At 50.1% G+C, this 23,809-nt stretch overlaps 1 protein-coding gene across 1 annotated transcript in view; it reads left to right on the top strand.

Annotated features, from left to right (window-relative positions):
• Positions 1-457: 457 nt before the first annotated feature.
• LOC137467731 (transcription factor 4-like) overlaps positions 458-23,809 on the top strand; it is a gene marked incomplete at its 3' end in the record, with an annotated part of 99,729 nt that continues 76,377 nt past the window's right edge. Inside the window, exons 1-3 of the mRNA XM_068179152.1 lie at positions 458-1,147; positions 2,606-2,697; positions 4,306-4,378. Of these exons, the coding sequence (XP_068035253.1) occupies positions 2,626-2,697; positions 4,306-4,378 (145 nt within the window). The remainder of the gene's footprint in view (positions 1,148-2,605; positions 2,698-4,305; positions 4,379-23,809) is intronic.

Genomic DNA, 23,809 nt, shown 5'->3' on the forward strand with positions numbered 1-23,809 from the left:
GGTGCTGGAGCCCCTCCCGGGTGTTCTGACGGTGCTGGAGCCCCTCCCGGGTGTGCTGAGGATGCTGGAGCCTCTCCCGGGTGTGCTGTGGATGCTGGAGCCCCTCCCGGGTGTGCTGAGGGTGCTGGAGCCTCTCCCGGGTGTGCTGAGGATGCTGGAGCCTCTCCCGGGTGTTCTGACGGTGCTGGAGCCCCTCCCGGGTGTGCTGAGGGTGCTGGAGCCCCTGCCGGGTGTGCTAGGGCCGGCGGCACGGAGCCGCTCCGGTGCCGCTCAGGGCCGAGCGCCGGCCGCGCGGCGGGCACCGGTGGCCCGGGCCTGCGCGGAACGCGCGAGGGGCGCAGCGCGGCGCCAGGCGCGGTGGGTCCCTCCATCTTGTGAGCCCCGCCGCGCCGTCCCGCCCGCTTCCTCCCGCCCTCCTCCTCCTCCTCCTCCTCCTCCTCCTCCTCCTCCTCCTCGTCATTGTCTGCGAGCGGCGGCGGCGGCGCTTATAAGGCGGCGGGCATTGCCCGGATGTGAGCGGCGGGCGATGCGGCTGCCCGGGCGGGATGCGATCGGCCGCGGCTCGGCGGGGGAGGCCGCGCTGCTGAGCCGGAGGAGGCGGCGGGCGCTGCTCTAAACTTGGACCAAGTTGGGGAACGGGCGGCCCCGCGCTCCCCCGAGGGGGGAGTCGCCTGTTTTTTTCGGGATTTGGGTTTTTTGGTTTTTTGGTTTTTTTTAAGGAAGGACAAGGAGGGGGCAAGTCCCCGAGAGCCGCGGCGCTGCGAGCCCGTCACCATGTGTCTGTAAAAACAATAGGGCAAAAGTTGTCGGACCTTCTTTTTTTCCTTTTTTTTTTTTTTTTTTTCCTTGGTTTTTAATTTTTTAATTTTTTAAAAATCTAATTTATATTATTTTTGTGGCCGGTGGCCGGGCCCCCCAAATCCCAACAAAGCCAGGTGTAGTGTGCCTGTAAAGCTGTGGAATAACCCGGAGCAGGACTGACACTTTCCCTACTTTTTGGTGGTTTTGGAGGGTCACACACGTGTGAGACAATAAAGCACTTTGGCAGAAGATTCCTCTCTTTTTATTTTGATTATTTTTATTCCTTCTTTTTTTCCTTTTTTTCCCCCCCTTTGGAATATTGTGAACATATTTGTGGCCATTTAAGGTAAAGTTCCAATTTGCTGTTAGACTAACTTGTCTGTGTTTTTTCTTTTTTTTTTTTTTCCTTTCATTTTTATTTTTTGATTGAAATTGTCGATCCCGATGTGTTATTTAAAGAAAAAAAAAAAAAAAAAAAGGAAAGAAAAGAAAGTGCAAGTTCCGGGCTGTGTAAATCTATACATTGTATATACATTGCATAGATACGATATAGCTACACGTGTGGGAGATACACCAAGGTGCAGACGCGGGGACTCGCTGCTTTATTTCCTACCGGAAAATGAGCTCCAAGGAGTTCTTTTTAGTGGTGTCCGGCCTGCGAGAGGAAAATACGGAATAAAAGTGGCAGAGGGGATGAGGGAAGAAGGAAGGGCGAGGGGAGGGGAAGCGGGGGGCTGGCAGCATCCCCGAAAACTTGCGCGTAAATCCAAGGGGCTGCTTTGCAAAGTTTGCACCGATGCTCTGGGAAAATGGGCAAGCTGGGCGTTGGGATTGAGCCGGGAGGCGGGAGTGAAGCAACCAAAACAAAGCAGGATTACAGATAAAAAATATAAAAAATAAAAAGACGAAGGGAACGGGTAATCCAAGGGGGAAAAAAATATTGTTCCTTTCGGCCAAGTGCCCGCGTCACGTGCGTCCGCGGCCCCGTATAAACGCGCTTCGCCATGTGTGTGCGCGAGCTGGGCGAATCCAACGTGGAATCCTTGGAAAAGTGCGGCGGGAGCGGGCGGGAGCCGAGCGCGGAGCTCCATGAGCGGCGGCGGCGGGTACGGAGGCGGCGCCGGGGCTCGGCGGGGTCGGGGCCGCTGCGCTGGGCTGGGCTCCGCGCCCCTTCCCTCTTCCCTTCCCTTCCTCGGCTCCCCTCCCCCCGGGCGCTGCCGCCGCACAGGCCCGAGCCGCTCCCGGGTTGTTGTCGGCCTCATCCCCCCCTCCTCTCCGCAAATTAGGAATCGGGGCTAATTGTCCCCCGCTGCCCCCCCGCCCCCGGAACCTGCACTTCGCGTCTCGCCGTGGCTTTTTTTCCTCCTCGCTCTTTGCCGTTTCTGCCTCCAAACGCTACTTTGCGTGGAAGAAGGAGAAGGGAAAAAGTTGGGAGCGGATGGCTGTAGTTTCTTCTCTGGGATCCTCATTCATTCCTCGCTGAACCTCCTGTTGCATAAATGATGCTCCGGGAGCGAGGCTTTGCCTTTTTTTTTCTCCTCCGGATTTGGGTTTAAGAGTGGATGTTCCCGGGTTTGGCTCGCCTCTTTGGAAATACAATATCGCTCTTTTTTTTTTTTTTTCTCTCTTGTTGTTGTGTTTTTGGTTTTTTTTTTTTTTTTTTTTTTTGCTGCCCCTCCATCTTTTTTTCCCTCCCTTCTTCTTCTCAACCACCCACTCCCCGACCCCCCTTGAAAAAGCAAAATCCGACTGTGTTTCCTGCAAGGCTCGGGATTTCTGATTGCGGTTATTTCCATGTTTCTAGGTTTGTGTGATTTTGCTAAAATGCATCACCAACAGCGAATGGCTGCCTTAGGGACGGACAAAGAACTGAGTGATTTACTGGATTTCAGTGCGGTAAGAAACAACGGTGGAAATTAGCAACAGCTGTAAAAAAAAAAAATTCTAGCTGCTCTGTTAACAAAAAAAAAAAAAAAATCCAGCCAAAAAAAACCCTAAAGCAACAAAACCAACCCCAAACTGTGCTCTAAGTACATTGGGCAATTTTTAATCAGCAGCTAGAAGCATGGTAAATATTTTTTTCGCTTAAAAAAAAAAAAATCCAAACTGAGTATTTTTAGTCTTTCTGATTGTGTGTGATGGGAGATGCAGGCGCGTTCGCAGCTTGGTTTCATGTCTCGGACGGCTCAAATAATTCCTGCCAAAAGAAACGGCCCAAAAACTGACCATTTCTCATCATTCCATCATACAAATATTGCACTTTTATTGTGCTTTCGATTTTCAAGCGTTGTTGGCACACGAACTAATTAATTGCTAATGACTCGCTGATATTCTCCTTTCGGTTCTTCCCTTGTTTCGATTTTGGCACATGGAAAGTGCAAAGAAATCCACGACTGTCTCAGTTTAAAGTTTTCCCTGAAATCTCCTACGGCTTCTGCTGGCATTAAAACTGCACCAACCTTCTCCTACCCGCCCTAGCCAGGATCTGGGAGTGATTTTCGAAGGAAAGAGGGATTTTTGTCCCCCTGGGCTGGTTTGGAGGCCGAACGTTGCGCCGGACGCGTGCACTTGTCTAGTTTTGTCAGGCTCCCCCTCCCCCTCCAGCCCCTTCCTTCCTCTCCCCATCCCCTCCCTTCCCCCCAATATGTCAGGAATATCTCTCTATCCACTTAGTTATTTATTTTGGGGAAGAGCTTTTGCTGGGAGAGGCAGGTCTGCTCCTAAAGCCCAGCAAGCCCCCCCCTTTCCCCTGTGTGCTCCAGGCTGGTGCTGCTGCTCCAGCCTCGGCTTCTGAGGGATGGCTTGGGGAAGTTTGGCCAGGAATCGTAGCCTGCGGCAGCTTCGCAGCCCCCTCTCTGCTTGTTGGTGCACTTTTCCCATTTGTTCCTTGGCTTTTTGCAGGCTCTGACTCAGGGAAGGTGCGTATTATCCACTAGACACGTCGGAGAAGGGAGAAACCAATTAGGGTCGAAATAAATGCTGGGAAGAGAGAGAGGAGTGCGAGAGGGAGGGAGAGGGGGCGAGGAGCGAGCCTGGCTTCCAATTGCTCGGTGGGAGAGACGGAATGAGAATTTAGGGCAGGTGGCACTTTGCATTATTATTATTTGGGTTCCCACATGCCAGGCAAATCCTGGAGCGGGATGGAAATGGACGTTGCTACGTTGATGACCAAGGTTGCGACCCATCCCAACTTTTTCCGCCTTTGTCGGCGGGGAGAGGGGAGCGAGCCCCGCTTCCCAGCCTGGAGAACGCTGCTGGGCACCGGCGTGGCTCAAAGGCTTCGGCGAGGGCAGATTGTTTGGGAAGCTAATGAGCCTGATAAAAGCGGGATGCTGGTGGCGAGGGGCGCTGGGGGCTGGAAGGAATCTGGACGCCTTTGCAGGGCTGTGGGGGCTGACGGTTCGGGGGAGAGAAACTCCTAAGGAATGTGCAAGGAACTTTGGACTGCCAGTGGACTCGGGAATTGCTTGTTTTGCACTAGTAATGCCTCTTTGTTTTTTTTAGATGTTTTCACCTCCTGTGAGCAGCGGGAAAAATGGACCAACTTCCTTGGCAAGTGGACATTTTACTGGCTCAAGTATGTACCGTTTTTTGTTCCATCCGTAGTGAAAACGTTGGGATTTATTTATCCATAGGCATTACCTTTGTTGTGGTGCTTTAATCTCTTGTGGGGAGCAGATTCGTTCAGATTGCAGCGGAATTATTCCTAAGCACTGGTTATTCTTATTCTGATTTTTGTTATTATTATTATTGTTATTTCCACAAGCCTGGGAGGTTTTTAGAGCATTGCCACACATTTCTGATTTTTTAAAAACCCCTGGACTTCTCCTCTGTTTAATCATTGCTTAAAATTGTTCTAGTTTTACAGTAGATTTATCTTTTCCTTTTAGTGATTTGAGCCCTGGAGAATTTTTTATTTCCAATTCCAAAGCCTCTCTTTGTCTGTCGGGGACGATAGTCAAAACCTCTTGTGTGCAAATTAATTTTGTGCATTAGAATTGAAGCAGAATCGAGGCTGTTGCAGTTAAATAAATAAAACAAGTATCCGAGAATAAACGCCAGGAAAAAAAGTCTTTAGGATTAGAGAGGGCTGTTTGCTGATGGCATATTTTTTGGGAATTAAAATATTCAAGTGACTTTCTCTTGCTGCTTCAGCCAGGGCATTTTGTTTTCAAACATGAGAGTGTTCTGGAAGACTTTCCTGAAATTTAGGTGGATGGTTTGTTCCTTTGGCTGTGGTAGGGCTGATGGGCATCTCCCGCGCTCCCTAAAAACAGGAGTGGGATGACAAAAGCAGTCTCGGAGCTCTCTGCAGTAGACCATGTGTGGACAATAATTGTCTGGCAACTCAAGTTTATAGAGAGGCTTTTATGTGCCTGACAGATGAGGGCTCCCAAAGATCCCTACTGCACATTTCCTTGCTCTGGGATGCAGTTGCTTTTCAGCGCCTCGATGTACAGGTAGGCAGTTGCGGTGTTTTCAGCTCCCAGGCAATTCCACATGCCGGCACACCACGGGCCAGCGTAGTCTACCCGGCTCCTGCTCTGTATGGGCAATTTGGGCAAGGCTTCCCTGGCAGCCCACGGAGACGCCCCTCCTTGCAGAGAGTTTCCTACCTGATATTTGCAGGTTTTCTCAGTTCAGTTTCTCTCTTCTTTATTCAGTATTTTATTAAATGCACTGGGACATCATTTAGCTTTTAATTTCCAGAGCGGGATTTCGGCTTGGAAGTTTGGTCTGTTTTTTTTCAGATCAGTCTCCACCTAAACATTAATTTTGTGCCTTTTATTCTATTTAGACTTTCAAAATAACAGCCTGGGTTTGCTTTATCTTCACAAACTTGCTTATATTGTGAGATAGCAACTTGGAGAAATTTGCTGTAGGGCTGGGATAACTTTCCAAATATGAGCTATAGGTTTGAATCCCAGTTTTTGTCCTTTTCTGACACAATTTTTGAAGTGATGGGGCCGGATCTAGAATCTCCACTCTATTTGTTTTCACTGGAGAGGAGCGCGGAGTGGTTGTGCCAGACAAATCAATTTGTCATGCTCAGAGCCCAGTCCATGCAGCAACCACCACTTGGGCTGACAGCAAATAACTCCAGAGTTATATTTAATAATTCCTCCTCAACCTCATCTCCAGAGTCATTTGGATCAGCAGGACAAATCGGAGCAGGGGGTGATTAAATTGCGTTTTGTTGTCCTGCAAGCTGAAGGAATCGGAGGAATTTTGACGCATCCTCGCGTAGCCAGGAGGATGATTTAATGAGCTGCAGGAAGTTAGGAATAAGGAGCTAAAGACCACTTAAAACAACACCTGAAGTCTGCATGGACAGAATTCCAAGAGAGTTCCCTGGCGCACGGGTGTCTGGTGCTGAGGAGGAAGGAAAAGCTTGGTGGAGCGGTGGGCACCGTGCATTGGCGGTTGTGTGCACAATGGCAGCAAAGGGGGTCTCTGGAAGGGAAAATCAAGGCGATTTTCCACTTGCAATATCTATGGCTTGCTTATCAGACAGGGAATTCTGCAGCGAGTGCATGGTGCTTCCCAAAAAGTTGGGGGCTAATTCCCCCCGCTGCCCCCGGGCAGAGAGAGGGTGGATGTGTGGCCTGAGGACGGAGTTGGTGGCTATTGTTTGCCCGGGCAGGCATGTGAGGAGCTTGGGAAACTGGGATTGGATCTGAGAATACCTGGATGCTGCTCCAAGAGATGCTTTCTGTGGCAGGATTAAAGGCAGCTCCATGAATAACAGTGGACATAGTCTGTTATTCTAATTGTGCAGATTGCCAACAGGGAATTGCAGGGAGCGGGCTGGGTCCTGGTTTTCCTCCTGGAAGTTCTCCCTCTGAAGTTTGAGCTGACCTTTAAATATTCCTCTTTAAAAACGGATTTATTGAGATTCTCTGCATTAACCCCAAACTTCCCTTACAGAGGGGAGAAAACAGAGATTAAAATAAAAACCAGGCATCTCAAAGTAATCCCAAGCAGGGAAGTGAAACTAAGTGGACTTTAGGAAGTGTGGGAATAATTCCCGCTTAAAGTCATCCCCGTGGCTTTTTCCTCAGCTAATCCATGATGCCGTGTTGTGATTTGCGACGTGCGAGGGAAAAGAAAGTAAAGCCCCGTTCCCTTTGAATCTTGAATTCCACAAACATGGCTTCTCCCCATGTTCCAAAGCGGGGAGGGCTGCGAGGGAGAAAGGAATGTAACCTGAGCTCCAGCCGTGACATTCCCAGGGAGCATTTTTCACATGAAAGGCTTTTGTCAGCCCAGGAAAGGACCAGGAGTTTCTGTTTGATGTTTGCAGGTGTTCGGCACAGGGCACTGAACCAAGGCTGGAGCCTCTGACCTGCACTGGGAGAACTGGGGGAGACTGGAGGGATTGGGAAGCAAACTCCCCTGGAGTTCCCTCCAATTTAGATCGTATTTGGAAAGTGATTTAATAGCTGTTACTTCAATTGAACAATGCACATTCATCGGGCTGAAGTGGGGGGTTGCTTTTTATTTTTCCTGCTTTGTTTGCCCTTTTTTAGGACAGTTGCCAAAAAAAAAAATTCATTTTCTCACATCTACTAAAATTTTGGGAGGAGTTTGCAATTGCTTCCATAGTAAATTTATCTGAAATTTATCCTCATTTAAGGGTGAGGCACTATAAAATGAAGAGATGATGGCTGAGGATCGGATTTTGAAGCAGCTTTTCCCCCAAGAATTCCCTGGGTCTGTCACATTTGACATATTTCAGTTTTTTATCTGTTAATCAAAGCCCACATCTTCCTGGTTCTGTTCAATTTCTGCTCCTTCTATTTAAAGGCTGGAATTTTACCTCCATTTGGGAGCATCTGTTCTGGATTGCCCACTCTGTAGCTGTTTGAATAGCGTGTGGGTGGGAGCAGAATCAGAGAAAAGTGGAATTTTTATCATTGGCCATTCCCGTGGCCCAGAAAAAAGGGAAAAATCTCCAATCTTTGCCTGACCAAATCAAGCAAAGTCCCTTTAAAGGATTTAAATCCTCGCTTTTCATTTTGCCATTAGTTTGATTAGGGCTTGGCCTGCATTAGAGCAACAAATTAATACATCTCTAACGAGGGAATCACAAAGCCAGCACAGTTTAAATTCCTTGTTTTTTTATTCGGGATGTTCAGTGAGGAAATTATATCGAATATTGTGGGTTTTTTTTAAGTACAGTCTGGTTTTGGAGTGTGGCCTGGTGGGAAAGCTGCAGGATTTTGTTATTGTTATTTGATCATCAAAAAAATGGAATTAAATCGAGGCTTTCTCGGGAAGATGTTTTGGAGCTGCTCAGGTGAGGCACACCTGGGATGCCTGCACGGATCCCGCTGCTCTCAGTAGGAACAGCGTGTGTGCCAGGGGGGATTTGGGAAGCCAGGGATGTGTTTGGGGCTTATCGTGCAGAAACGCCACTCAAAGGAATAAAAAAGAGAGGGAACAAAACCTGTAAGGGAGATTTTGGAGTAAAAACCTGCTTTTAAAAAGGAAGCGGCGCAGCAGGTCCGGAGCTGCTGCGCTCCCATGGGTGGCTCCGAAGGGCAGTCCCCATTTTTCAAGGGATATGCCAGAAAAGAGGGAGAACGATGCTGGAGTTTGGGTGTTGGCTGGGCCTGCGTGGCCCCGCGTTGCCACCTTCGCCAGGCAGCATTCCAGGGCTCTGGAGCCTGCCTGGGTCATATTCCTCCTGGCTTTTCGCTGCTGAAATCTCTGCAGCTCCGCAAAAGCGGCTCCTTCCCTATTTTCCGTGGCTAATGTTTCGTAATTATGATTAAGGAGAAGAGGAATGCTGTTACCTCCCATCCTCGCAGCTATGTTTACTCGGGATCCTCCTCCCCTGCCAGCCCGATCCCAGGCGCTTCCGTGGGGGCAGCGAAAGAGCCACGCTCTGGGATTTAGAAGTGGCCCGAGCCAGCCCGGAGCACACTTGCAGGAGGAGCGGGATACTGAGTTCCAGAGCAGAAATCCTGGCTCTTACCCGCAGGAGCAAACGGAGCGTGGCCTGCAAAGGACGCTCCGCAGCCGCCTTCAGTCCCTCAGATATGTCAGTCTGGGAGCTGTGGGCCTGTCGTGGTAGCGGAACGGATAAACCCAGCTCGGTCATTCCCCTGGATAATGGAGATGGGCATTTTTAGGTGCTTTTTGCCATCCTCTTTCCGTGCTACCTTGTCAGGGCTCCGGAACATATTTAATAATTCAGAATTCCCTGTCGGAGCGACTGAAGCCTTCCGGGCCCACGTGCAGCCAAATGTCACTTGGTGTGGGGACACTGTGCCTGCCCTTGCCAAGTTTAGCAGGAACAGGAATGATGGTTCACATTATTGCCTGGATCTGAGGGATCTGGGAACAAAGTGCATCTGTTAAACCAGGGAACTTAGGCCTGGCTCGGAGTTCAGTGGGAGTACAAGGCTTGCTCAGGGAAAAAAAAACATGTGAGGTACAATTTGGCTTCTTCCCATTGCATTTGTACTTGTGCCACTCCCAAATTCATATGGATTGTTGTCACAGGCAAAAGTGGCTTCTGTGGCCTGAATTCCCAAGGAACGTGAAATAGGCACAAATAATCCTGGGAACACCAAATTTTCATCTTTCACCGCTTATTTTTTTGCTAATGCAGAAATAAAGTGATTTAATTTTTTTTTAATCTCCCCTCCATTATTTAAAGAGATTTTGGGCATTATTTGGATATTTTCCTTATGTAGGAAGTCAAAGGATTTAAGCTCCTTCTTTCGGATCCCAGGGATATTGTGAAGAAGCTGCTTGAATTTTTTTTTTTTTTTTTTTAAATCAGCAAAGAGATCAGCAAATCTCTTGTAGTATTGTAACAGGGAATAACTGAAATAGCACAGGAACAACTAAACATATCGAATGGAATTAAGTTATGGAAGTTTATGCTGTTAATTGCTGAAATCTCTCTGGAATCTTGGAGCACTAAAAGCTGTCCTATAAACAGTTTTGCTTTGAGCTTCAAATGATTCCTTTAGCTTTTTTTTTCCTTCATCTGCTCTGATAAACAGAGTCATTTTGGAAGCTTTACAGCTCAAACATTTACTCCTCATGGTAAACTTCTTGTAGCTGGAAATGTGGGGCTCTGCAAAGCCCAGGAAAAAGGGAGGGCCCCGGTGACCTGTGGTTTTCAGGGGCTGATCCTGCTGAGATTTAAATCAGCCACCAAGAGCTCTGCAGTCTTATAAGGAGCAGTTATGGCTTAAAGGTCTTTTCCCAAAATGTTCCCAGATACCAGGGTGGTGGATGTCAGGGAGAAAAGCTGGAATAACCTGGGAATGTTTAGTATGATGCAGCACAGAAAATGAATATACATGTAATAGGATGTGCCATCTGCCAGTGGCTACTCCGTGGAGCTCCTGCTGCACCTCGGCAGCCAGGAGGGATGACAGCGCTTCATCCCGCTCCCTGGAATAATTGAATTTGCCGTTATTTGTTGGGAAAAGTCGTCGCCAAATTTCCTCCCGCAGCTGATGCCGCCCCTCGGTTGGTGGCAATGAGATGTGGAGGGGCCTCCACTGATTTTTGGTTGTCTGGGAGGTGTCCTGTGCCCAAAATTCACCTCTGTGTCTTTTGGAGGTTTCCAGCCTGGAAATTTGGGCACAAATTCCTGGGCTGGTAACACTCACCTGCTAAATTTTCATCTCAGAGCTGTTTGCAGGAAAAACTTCCTGGCAAAGCAGAGGGTTGGAATGCCCAAATTCTTAATTAATTTTTAAATCTTGTTTTAAAGCCTGTCGTAGAATTTCTTTTCCTAGCAAAGTCTATTAGGAAAAGCCTGGAGAGAGGCTGGAGTGTTTATTCCTTCCTCCAAGGTAAATGCTAGGCAGTGGAGCTTCAATCAGCCATGGGGAAGGGAAAATGGGTTCATTTGGGTGGATTTTGGGTGCACTGTTGGTGTGAGAGCTTTGTGGCAGTCACCACACCTTTCAAGACTACTCCTGGTAGTAATGACAGTAGTAGCTGCGTCCCATTGTTGTCTGTGCTGGTGCGCATCCAGTTTGGAACCAGCGCTGCCGGACCGTGGGATCGGGCCGATGCTCTCAGCCTTGGCTCTCAGGCCCGGGCACGGCCGGCTCCTCTCCGTGGGCGCCGTGGCCTTTACTCGGGGTTTGCTCCGGCTGTGCCGGCTCTGTGGCACGGCGGTGACCCTGGCACGGGGCCGCAGCAGGAGCAGAGGAGCCAGGCTCCCGGGAGAGGGGAAGCGGCTCCGGCTCCGGGCTCGCAGCGACGGCAGGTGCCATGCAGGATGCAGGCGGCATTCCTGGCAGGATTCCCGGCAGCTCCGGCCTTCCTGCCCTGTGCCCAGCTTCCCAATGGCAGGGCAGCGCTGCGTGCGTGCGGCACCCTGGGCCGGTGAACGGGTGGGAAGGGACAGGCTCCTTCTTTGTCACGTATGTGTGTGACAGCCCGCTTCGTCGTGTGTATGCGTGTGGCAGTCTGCTGTGTCACACGTGTGTGTGGCTTCTGCTTTATCCTGTGTGTGTGTGTGCGTGTGTGTGTATGGCTTCTGCTTTATCCTGTGTGTGTGTGTGTGTGTGCGTGTGTGTGGATTCTGCTTTGTCATGTGTGTGTGCGTGTGTGTGTATGGTCCCCCTAGTCGCATGGATGTGTCCGTATAGACACCCTGCTTTGTCACACACATATGTCCCTTTGTCATGTGTGTGCATGGTTCCCTCTTCATCCCATGTGTGTTACCCGCTCCACCCCATGTGTGTGTATGTGCTCCATCCTATGTGTGTGTGTGTGTGTGCATCCTCCATCCTACGTGTGTGTGTATGTGTATCCTCCATCCTATGTGTGTGTGTGTGTGTGTGTGCTCCATCCTATGTGTGTGTGTGTGTGTATGTGCTCCATCCTATGTGTGTGTGTGTGTGTGCATCCTCCATCCTACGTGTGTGTGTGTATGTGTGCTCCATCCTTTATGTGTGTGTGTGTGTGTGTGTGCTCCATCCTATGTGTGTGTGTGTGTGTATGTGCTCCATCCTATGTGTGTGTGTGTGTGTGCATCCTCCATCCTACGTGTGTGTGTGTGTGTATCCTCCATCCTATGTGTGTGTGTGTGTGTGCATCCTCCATCCTACGTGTGTGTGTGTGTGCATCCTCCATCCTACGTGTGTGTGTGTATGTGTATCCTCCATCCTACGTGTGTGTGTATGTGTATCCTCCATCCTATGTGTGTGTGTGTGTGTGTATCCTCCATCCTACGTGTGTGTGTATGTGTGCATCCTCCATCCTACGTGTGTGTGTGTGTGTATCCTCCATCCTATGTGTGTGTGTGTGTGTGTGTATCCTCCATCCTACGTGCGTGTATCCTCCATCCTACGTGTGTGTATCCTCCACCCTGTATGTGTGTGTGTGTGTGACCCTGTGATCCCAGCAAAGTGTATGTTAAAAACCCAAACCAAAACCCTCTGGGACATCACGGATGTAGAGATCAGCATTTCCCCCAGGGGAATCGTAGGGATCCACAAATGGCAAAACACAGAAATCCCTGGGTTCACCTTAGGCATGGATGTAGTCCCTAAGAAAACAGGGATTTGGTTCTTTTTGTGCTGGAGAATCTAAAAATCAGACTGGCTCCTGGTGCTGCTTTCCTGCCTGTGCTGCTCCTGAAAATTTGGGATTGTGGGGTTAGCGTGCTGTTCCATTGCCTGTACATTTAAATGCGTTCAACCTATTTGATAAATAACTGCTCCCAAGCTTTGGCAATATTAAATCCAGCTAAATAAGATTCCCCATGGAATATCAAGGCTCTAATTGAATCTCAGGGGTTCTGGGCCCGTTCACAAACAGCCTTTGAGTTGTTTTTGTTCCTGACGTCAGCCCAAGGCTTGATTGAATTATGGCCTTGGACTGCGGGAGCACCTGCCAGGGCCACTGCGCTGAAGAGTCCGGCAGCGTTTCCAGGACAAACCTCGGCGGGAAGTTTGTGGCTGGAATACAAACTTCCAGCCAGGGAGCAAAGCTGGCAAAGCCAAATCAATTCCCTCTACTCTCCTCTTCCCTCAGTGGGGCTCCCACGCTGCTCCTTGGGTGCGTCCCTGCTTGAGGTGACCACGGGCTCTGGCGGAGGAGAAGCTGAAATATTGGGATCTAATGAAATTACACAGAACAGACTCGTTTCTTTGGGATTTCAGGAACAAAGACAGGCAGGGAAGAGGCTGGGGCAGCGTCAGGCGCTGTAACTCCAGTGGCACGGGGCTGTTTGGGTGGACTCTGGGAATGCCTGTGAGCACAGTCCGTCTCTGCTGAGACTTCCATAGGGCATGGCCTAGTTTTCCTCATGTTTTTGAGGGAGAAGTGACAGCAGGTATTCTGGGAGAGGAGCAGGGACGAGGCTACTGCCTTCCTGATAAGGCAGTTCCAGCATCAGAGATGGAAGTGGCCTAGAGCCTGAGACTACAGCAGCATGTCCTGGGCTCATCCACTGGAGTATCCGAGTTCCTTGCCTCCTGCTTTTCCCGGATTAGCTGTTTCCTTGGATTGTGCACAAAGTGATGTGTTGGGGCCCGAGCAGAGCCCGGACCATTCTTTATTCAGCGGGGTCGGAGTTGTCAGCAAGCGTCGCTTCACTGGGGTTTTCTGTCCCTAATCCCTTTGTTGATTTTATACTCTTTGGAAACATCCACTTACTTAGGAAATCCTGGGTCTTGTTGGATAAACAGAGGAAAATTCCCATTCCTAAAATTAGCTCTTTTGTAAACACCACAAATTAGAGCATTAATTTCTGAACCAGCACATTACCGAATGGACATCGGGCTTTTCCCGCTCCTAAGGTCCTCATTTCTATTCCATACATTTTTTTGTCTTATTTATATGCCACATGTTTTTTGTTTCTATTCCATAGACTTTCCCCATTTTTACTCCATAGATTCATTTTTCCATCCTGGAAAGTCTGCCTTATGGAAGCGCTGGTAATTAGCAGCGGCGCGGCGCCGAGTGTTCGCTCCGCGCTCGCGTGGAGCTTTGATTGAGAGCTTTGGTCAGCGTGGAGCAGCGATGCTGCCCGTGGCTGGAGTGCGCAGCAAACCCTGGGAATGTGCTGCTGTCCAATTAGGAAGTTCACCTGGAAGGGTCCCCAGGATCAGAGCAGAAAGCCAGAGCTTGGCTTTTATCCGCTTGCCGGCTCTGTCGCACGCCGCTCCTTGCACAGGTGCTGCTTCCCTGGCAGGAAGCGTTAACCAGAGAATTATTGGCATTAAATTGTCCTTTTCCTTTTAGCCACGCACCCAATTTAGCTGAAGCGCCAGAATATTGTCAAACTGAAAATAAATTTATAGATAATGTATACGAAGTGACTCACTTAGGACGGGAAAAGCCCTTCATTATCTGAGCACTGCGAGGCAAGATTCAGGCTTCTGGGGGCAAAACTGGGGACAAAATAGAGGTTTTTTTGCAGCATAAAGCCAGAGTTGAAAGCTCTGCCATTTCTTTATGAGTGTGGCATAGGGCACTGGTGAAACACATTCCAAAACCAAGGATACTCCTGTGTCCAGCCCGTGGGCTTGCCTGGATGTGACTTAGGCAGCAGCTCCAGCCCCTTTAATTTCAACCTTCTTTTGTCTTGTCTAAGGTGCAGAAAAAGTTCTTTTTTTAACAGTTAGGAGCGGAGGAAGGAAGTGAAACTCCTGTAAGCCAAAAATGAGCAGATAAAGTCATTTTTATTTGCATTTTTCCGCTCCTGGAATCCCCCTCCCTGCAAGTGCTTGTAGACATCAAACCACAGTATCTGACTGGAAGGGGAGGATGAGTTCTCTTAAATATTATATTGAAACTTTAACTAGAGATAAAACTGGTTTCTAGCATCTTTTGAAGTGTAAAATAATTCCCGTGGCTCTCGGGCACAATTGTGATGTTGATAAACAGGGCAGGCCCTAATGGCGAGTTGTTCTTTCCTTAATCCAAAAGAGCAGGAGCTTAAATAGAAAGTGCAGGATTATAAAAGAAGCAGCTTTATTCCTTTTTATTTTTTAGAAGAGAAAGTTGTTTCCTCTTATTCAGCTCAGCTCTGGAAAAATCAAGCCGTGATGGTGTCCAGAGGGGTGGGATGGAGCCCTCACGGGGAATGCTGAAGGGTCACCAGTGCTGTGCGTTCTCTGGAATCACTGTGGAATTTTATTAATCATATTTACAAAGATGTTTTGCTGGTTTAAGCCCCTTGCCTTGCCCGTTGCTGTCGGACGTGGCTCAGGAGGGAATTGTGAGCAAACCGGGATAATCTGCCGAGCAGACTCCCATTTGCTCAGAATTCGATGGGAAAAGGGCAAAAAAAAGCTGAATGAGGCCAGGAGTGGATTCAAAGCTGCGAGCTGCCAGGCAAGGCAGGGACTGGAGGCAGAGCATTGTTCCCGCTCCTGGCCACCGTGCCGGGAGCCAGGGAAGGGAAGGGAAAGGAAGGGAAGGGAGGCCGGGCTGCTGGCTCGTGTCACAGATGGCACCCATCTCCCCACTGCGACTTGGATCAAACGGCGGCATCTGAATCGAGCGGAAGCATCGAGGTGCCTCCCTGGAGATAAGGCAGCTTTATCTCCCTTTAAGATAAGGGTTTAAGGTGCCTCTTTCAAGGGATCTCTCTTCATCCCACTTGTACAGCCGGCTCGGGGAGTGCAGCCCTGCTTTGAGGTGGCTGGAGCTAAACGGGATCAATCCCACCCCAGCTGTCCCCCGGGGCTGCTGAAATCCCCATTTTGTGGAAGTCCGCGTTTGTTTTAGACCCTCAAACACTTGTGCTGTCTCTGAAGAATCGGGAGCCCACCTGACATAGCCTGGCAGCCCCAGCCTGTGGCGTTTTCCGTCCTTATTTATGGATTTATTACATTTATCCCATTTATTAAAGACTGCCACTGTGCTTGGTGTTGTGCTTTTGCGAGGGTTAATTGGTTCCAGTTGCAGAGTTAATTGATTTCGCTTGGCTCCCAAGGAGGAGATGTGAAATGGAGGCTCTTCTGAGGGTGACACTTCCCGGGAGAGGCAAACACCTCCTCTCCCCTTCCTGCGAGGTACAATTCTCCTTTGCACCTAAAGAGAGGCAGCATTTGCCGCCTCACCGTTTCATCTCATCCCAGAAGATTCCTTCCAGGAGGCAGGGAGTCTCTGCACTGCTCAACATCCCCAGCATTAGCAGCTTTGGATTTGCTTCCAAGGCAGTGACTAATGGCAACAGATTCCAACTCGTTATTCCGACACTTTTGACTCAGTCCCAAATTTGCCTTCCATCCACGCTCTCCCAAAATCATTGTGACAACTTCTTTTTCCAGCTTGAAAAGGGATCTTTAGAGTTTCCTGAGAGGACTTTCAGGAAAAACTTCTCATTTCGTGGTGGTTCCACACGGAATCATCAAAAATTTGGGCAGCTCTCTGCCTAATCCTGGATTTAGGAATTTTTTGGTGTCCGTCTCACTTGGAATTCTGACAAACAACTACTTCTCTTTTTCATTAGAGAGAGGTAATTAATAAATAAGGGAAAGATAACATGGAAGATGCTATCTGGGCACTGCAGCTTGGGAACCTTGACTTTCTTTTCCTTGAGCCCTGGAATGGTTTGGGTTGGGAGGGACTTGACCACTCACCTTGCTCCAACCCTGCAGGGAACCTTCCACTACTCCAGGCTGTTTTTTGGGAGTAAGATGTGCTCCAGCGCCATAGGTACTTGTGCAGGCACTTCCTCGAATCCTTCCCTTTTATCCCTCAATGGAAAATTAAAGCTCCCATTTCCTGGTTGCTTCGTTGGCTGAAGCCTCCTTGAAGCACACATGCCATAATTTGGCTTATTCAGCTCCTCCTCGTGCTGGTGGTTGTGTTCCATTCACCTCCAGCACGGATTCGGGGAGAGGGGAAGGATGAATATGGATGAATGGATGAGTAGAAGGGCTGGGAGCGATTTCAGCGCTTCTCCCGCTCCGTTTGTCAGGCTCCCATGGAAAGCTGGCGAGCTCGGTCCCGTGGTTTGAATCACTGAGTGCACTCGAGGTGCTCTTCCCCACACAGGGAATTTTCCTGGTGACTTCCCTAAGAGCAGCTTTTCCTGGGAAGGCTCAGGCATTGGCAGGGGCTGCCCAGGGAGGTTTGGAGTCCCCATTCCTGGAGGTGTCCAAGGAATGCCTGGATGTGGCACTCTGCTCTCCACGGTTGGACTCCATGATCCTGGGGGGCTTTTCCAACCTCAGTGATCCACTCAGGAATAGGTGAGCCTGGAAAAGAAGGGCTCTGCTCGTTCATTTATTTAAGCTTGCCCAGAAGAACCACTTTTTCTCCTACGCCCCTTAGGATTTCACTGGGATCTGATATTTGCAGGGATTGAAAAGTTGGTTCCTTCCAGCATTTTGAAGCGATTTAAAAATGGTTTTCTCCATCAGTCTGTAAGGATGTGGTAAACATTCTTCCCTTTTAAAAAAAATTCCCTGCCATCCTTCTCACCAGTGCATGTTCCTCATTTCCTTGGCCTACTGTTAAATATAAACATCTTTAAAAAACCAGGGATATATTCCCACACACCACATTATCCCGATCCGGCGTAAGCATCTGTGGTTGTAAGTGCACTTCATTTCACCTAATTAAGTTATTTAGTCATTTACACATTAGCGATGTACTACAGATTCCACTCTGACAGGAGCGGCGTGTAATTACACCCCGGTTCCCCCTGCTCCGGGAGGGCCGCCGTGGGGCAGGATCGTCCTGACCCAGGCCAGGGTGGAAAACGTGAGGGGCTGTAAGGCAAATCTGGGGAACGGCTCCCAGTTACCTTCTCCCAGTATGGAGAGAGGGAGGGTCCTCAGGAGCCTTTCTGAGGTGAACCAAAGGCCAAGCGCCATTCCCTAATTGCTGGTGTTAGTTTCCAGGGTTGGAATTCCTGAAATTAATAAGGTTTGTGAAGGCACAGCTATACTCGTTTCAGTTTTGCTCCTGCATTTTGGTGGTTTCTTGGTGGAAACTGATCTTCCAAAAGTTTGGTGCCAATCCATTGCTCCCTTCCACCATCAGAGCGCCTCCTCAGTGATGTTGGATTCTTCCCTGCGAGGGTGGGCAGGCCCTGGCACAGGGTGCCCAGAGAAGCTGTGGCTGCCCCTGGGTCCCTGGCAGTGCCCAGGCTGGATGGGGCTTGGAAGCGCCCTGGGATAATGGGAGGTGTCCCTGCCCGTGGCACGCGTGGCACTGGATGGGCTTTAAGGTCCTTCCAACCCAAACCATTCCATGACTCCATGACTCCCACTAAAGACGAGTTCCACCGGCTGTGCCAGAGGAAGGATGCCATGCGTCCCTGACACGCTGAATTCCACGCGTGTACAGCGCTAGGAATTGGCTGTGACTTCCCGAGATTCCGTGGATCCGCGCCAGGCTCGCGCTCGTGCAGCTCCAGCTCCTGTGTGCTGTTGTCGCGGCACCGAGTGCGCCCGATGTGCAAAGTCAGCGCTATTTAAAGCACTCGGTTCGCAGAGGAAACACCTCTAACCTTCCAATGTGGGAATGAGATGGCAACCTACTTCTGGAGCTTCCCCAGGTTTTTCCATGAGCACGGCTTTGCTTCCATCAGGGAAGTTCTCCGGGGACTGAAATAGTGCAGACGTTGGATGTTGTCACTTTGCTTCAAAGAGACGCCGGCGATGACATCTTAGAGCATCACACGCAGTTACACGAGAGGCATGGATTTAAGGTGCTCCCTGCTCCTATTCCTCTCCTTCTGGGAATTAAGTGCCAAGATCCTTGGAGTGAAGAGGGAAATGTCCTCCTTAAGCTGGAATTTCTAGATCTGTGTTCAAGTCACACTTTCCTTGGGATACAGTTCCAGGGCTGGGGAGCTTGGAGGGAGCTGGAGAGGAGCTTTGGACAAGGGTTTGGAGTGCCAGGACAAGGGGGAATGGCTTCCTTCTATCGGAGGGCAGGCACAGATGGGACATTGGGAACCAGGAATTGCTGGCTGGCAGGGTGGGCAGGCCTGGCACAGAGTGCTCAGAGCAGCTGGGGCTGCCCCTGGATCCCTGGCAGTGCCCAGGCCGGGCTGGACACTGGGGCTTGGAGCAGCCTGGGACGGTGGAAGGTGTCCCTGGACTGGATCAAAACCAGCTGTGGATGGATATGGAAATAACAGGAGCAGTAAGAAGGATAAAGCAGGTGCTTATTTGAGATTGTGCTCTGGTGATAGCTCCTACTGTTTATTTGAGCTCCAAAGGTGAGGACCAACTTTCCCAGTTTCTTGTCACACTATCCAAAGGGAAATATCCCCGACGGAAAACCAGAGAGCCTAAGTAGATCTCTTTGGTCTCACAGGCAGCCCATTAATTTGCTCAAATTAAATATTATCTTTAAATATTGCAAGGTTAAATGTCCACTGATAATGGATTTAGACGGCCATTAAGGTCTAATTGCTCCCTAATGGAGTTGGCCAAAGACATTTATTTGATAGAACTTCTTGAAAAGGGACTAAAAGCACCAGGAGGGTTTTTTCCACTGGTCTTTTTTCATATCCATGTAGGAGATTAAATTCCATTTTCATTTAATGCGGTGGGACCTGGTCTGGAGAATCACAGAATCCCAGAATCGCTGAGCTTGGAAGAGACCTCCGAGGTCACCGAGTCCAACCTGTGGCCAACGAGGAAGAGATTCCAGAGTGGCTGGAACAAACTGGGAGGATGATCCCAGCTGGTTCAGACCTTCCTCCACCCCACAGCTCCTGGGCAGGAGGGTGGAGCCAGTGAGGGCTGGGAATCTTCACTCAGGTGGAAGCTACAGGACAAGAGGGAACAGCCTCCAGCCGTGCCAGGGGAGGGTCAGGTCGGATATCAGGAGGAATTTCTCCATCCTGGGCTGCAGATCCCATTCCATGGACGTTTCCTGCTGTTTACAGCAATCTTGCAGGACTCTTTTATGGCAGGAAGGAGATAAATATCCATATTTTCTTGGATAGTGGCTCATGTTTCAAGCCTGGAAGGACCTTAATCATGAGGAGATGTTATCCTGTAAATGGGATGTTTTTCTTTTCCAGCAATGTTTAATGAGATCCTATCAAGGAAAAGACTTCCTTAAAAGAAAGGAAAATGCTGCTCTCCCTGTCACAGTTTTATATCAGCAATTAAAACATCTCTGGGACACGGTCCTGCTTGGATTTTGCCTTTTCCACGCAATTCATGTCATGGCAATAATGAATCAGGCAGAATTTTGCTTCCTTTTCCCTGCTCCGAGTCTCCTGAGAGCAAACAAGAAGCAGGGATTCGGAATTAATTTTGAAGCTGTATTTCAGAAAGATTTGGCCTTTACCTTCTTGGTTTTCCCCAAAGAACAGTGGAAGGGATGTGACAAGGACGGTCCACCACTCCAAGGAGCAGAGGTGACCCACTGGACAGCCACTCCCTGTGTTTCAATTCCTGATGCATCAATTCCAAACCTTCGGGTGGATTTCAACTCACTTGCTGGAATCTGATGGTTTTAAGGATAAAATCCTGGGTTTGGTAGGTTTTGTCTCTTAGGGATTAGTGCGACAAGGCTGTGCTGTATGAGCAGGGCCTCCTTATTCCATGCTTCCTGCACAAAACACTGGGATAATAAATGTGTTTGCAGTGGGAAAGTTCCTCGTGCAGGAGGAGCTTTTAGCTTACAGGGAAAACCCCTTTGGTGTGTGTGGGATTACACAGATCCACGTGGAGCCCTCAAACCTTTCTGGCCACACTGAGAGACCCCTGGCTTCCCCTCAGGCTCCAGCCAGGAAGATGCCGAAGATTTCCTCTTCCATGGAAAGCTCTTGTTGATTCAGAGTGCAAGAGACACATTCGGGAAATTAATTAACTATTAATTAATCCTTCCCCATTCTTGCCATATTTGATGGCTTTACCATATCCATGGAATGCTATTTTTGTGGTTTATGATTGGCTTGATGAGGCAAAGAAGGAAAACAAACTGGGGAAAAGAAATCCAACAAAACCTGCAAAACGAATAGACCTCTGAAGAGGGATTTTTTTTTTCCCTCTGTCATTCCAAGAGGAAATCAAGGAACGGGTGTGTTTGTGAGGGCTTTTACCTCAGGGGTCAGGTCTCCTTTCCCTGGAGCACTGCTTCCTTTGTGGATGATCCGGGTGGATTTGGGGATATTCCCAGTGTGCAGCAGGGCAAAGGAAACCTGTGCTTTCCATGGCTGCCTGGCTGGCTCCAAACTCTGCTCCAGTCACATGGAGGAGTGGGGCAAGGAGCAAAAAGGAAATCCTTGTTTCTCAAAACAATGCTGGAAACCGGTGCTTTGTCTTTGTGCCATTTGCTTCCAAAGTTTGGGAGTCCAAGAACTGAAAGCAGGAAGCAAAATCTTGTTTTTCCATCGTTGCCCAAGAAAAGTCATCTTGTTTGCTTCCCTTTTTTAACCATTTCCCGGGAATCCATGGTGGCTCTTTTTTACCATAGGTTGAGGCACATATTCCGGAGAAAACAAGTTGGATCCCAGTAAAACAGGGGCCTTGATTTATTTATTTGGAAAATCGGTGCCAGGGTAGGCTGGGTCTGAACTCCAACCTCCTTGTGAGGGAGCAGAGCCGAAACAAAGAGGAGAATCCTTCCCCAGGAGCTTAAAACGGGAATCTAAAGCAAGGGAGAACAGATGGATGGACAGATTGGGGAGCCCGGGAAAACAAAGAGCCGGTATTGTTGGTCAGGAATCGCTGCGCTCGGCTCATCCCGGCAGCTCACCCAAACCGGGGCTGGCAGTACCCCGGCTCTGGAACACGGGCACGGCTCACCTGAATGGGGAAAAGCACTGATCCCGGCTCTGGAACACGGGCACGGCTCACCTGAATGGGGAAAAGCACTGATCCCGGCTCTGGAACACGGGCACGGCTCACCTGAATGGGGAAAAGCACTGATCCCGGCTCTGGAACACGGGCACGGCTCACCTGAATGGGGAAAAGCACTGATCCCGGCTCTGGAACACGGGCACGGCTCACCTGAATGGGGAAAAGCACTGATCCCGGCTCTGGAACACGGGCACGGCTCACCTGAGTGGGGAAAAGCACTGATCCCGGCTCTGGAACACGGGCACGGCTCACCTGAATGGGGAAAAGCACTGATCCCGGCTCTGGAACACGGGCACGGCTCACCTGAATGGGGAAAAGCACTGATCCCGGCTCTGGAACACGGGCACGGCTCACCTGAGTGGGGAAAAGCACTGATCCCGGCTCTGGAACACGGGCACGGCTCACCTGAATGGGGAAAAGCACTGATCCCGGCTCTGGAACACGGGCACGGCTCACCTGAGTGGGGAAAAGCACTGATCCCGGCTCTGGAACACGGGCACGGCTCACCTGAATGGGGAAAAGCACTGATCCCGGCTCTGGAACACGGGCACGGCTCACCTGAGTGGGGAAAAGCACTGATCCCGGCTCTGGAACACGGGCACGGCTCACCTGAATGGGGAAAAGCACTGATCCCGGCTCTGGAACACGGGCACGGCTCACCTGAATGGGGAAAAGCACTGATCCCGGCTCTGGAACACGGGCACGGCTCACCTGAATGGGGAAAAGCACTGATCCCGGCTCTGGAACACCGGCATGCAGAGAGGGAGCGCGGGCACCAGCGTTCCCGCTGGCTTTGGAACTGGGAGAGGCTGGAGAGACCACGGAGCTTTGGGGCAGGGGTGGCACATGGGACACGAGGAGAGTGGATGGCATTGCTGGGACGCCAAGCCAAGGCGTGACTCTGGGGTTCCCGCAGGAATGGGAAGTGCTGCTCCGGGGGTTCTCATTTCATGCTCAGGTCCTATACGCGAGTTTTTCTCCCGCCAGCGCGGGTTCCGTCCCTCGGGAATTTTGGTGGCATTGCGAATCCTCCCCCCGGCCCTGCTGAGGTTCCTGGAGTGGAGCTGTGTTAGGTGGGCTGTGATTGCCGCTCTCCTCCCAGTCCCCATTCCCATTGAAATCCCCAATGGCTCTCATCAGCCTGCATTGCCACTTCCTATGGAACCCTGCAAATGTTCCTCTGGCTCCTCTCGGCAGGGACAATGGATAAAATGAGCTGGAATGGGAGGGCGGTGTTTGAGGCTCGGGCTGCTGCAGCTGCTGATGCCGCTGGTGGAATGCTGAATAGCCTGGGATTCACAGCGCTCACCGGTAAACTCCGGATGAAACCACTCCAAGTGCTCCAGCACTTTTGCTTTTCCACACGATTTTCCGCCCGGGCGCTGGAGTGGGGCTGGAGGAGAGGATTTAAACAAGAAATGCTTTGGTCACTGGGAGCAGCAGCTGTGCTGCTGGGGCTGGAGCACACCGAACCCAACAAGGAAGGCTTTATGCCTCGGGACCCTGCGGAACAGGCCTGGCTTCCCCGGGAATGTGCTCCCGGTGTGCTCCCAGGGGCTGCGGTGGCCAAAGGAAGGCACGAGTTGTGCAGCTCAGGAGTGCCCTAACAGACACATTCCTGCTTTGGGCAGTGCCCTGGTTGTGCCAGGAGCCGTGGAATGGTTTGGGATGGAAGGGATTTTCTGATCATCCCACTGCAATCCCTGCCAAGAACAGGGACACCTTCCAGGTTGCTCCAAGCCCCATCCAAGCTGGCCTCGGACACTTGCAGGACAGGACTTTGCTATTCCTTTTCCTTGACTTTTTCCCTCCTCCTTCTCCACTCTGACTGATGAGTTGTTTCTTGTTATCCTTGAAAAAACCCTGGAAGCACGAAATGTTAGAATAGCGTTAAGTCTATTTTTGACAGGAAGGCTGGAAATGTAAACCGGGGCGATCCGCTGGAGGGAACGATCAGGGCAGGATTGTTAAATCCCGGGAAATTGCTAATGTATTGATTTTCTCACCTAATTTTGATTTCTGGTGCCACCCGGCTCCAAAGCCAGCAAATGGCTGAGAGCTGATTTGCATCTCACAGGAACTGGGGACTTTGCATTTAGAATTTGCCAACAAAATCCAATCCATCCCTCCTGTTCCCTGCTTTCCTTTGGAATTGAGAAGGGGCTTCTCAAGGGTTCAGCTTGCAGCCCTACTTTGGGAAGAGCACGAGCCAGGATCTCAGCAGGTTT

This window comes from Anomalospiza imberbis, unplaced genomic scaffold (genome assembly GCF_031753505.1).
Source record: "Anomalospiza imberbis isolate Cuckoo-Finch-1a 21T00152 unplaced genomic scaffold, ASM3175350v1 scaffold_77, whole genome shotgun sequence".
Classification (NCBI taxonomy): domain Eukaryota; kingdom Metazoa; phylum Chordata; class Aves; order Passeriformes; family Viduidae; genus Anomalospiza; species Anomalospiza imberbis.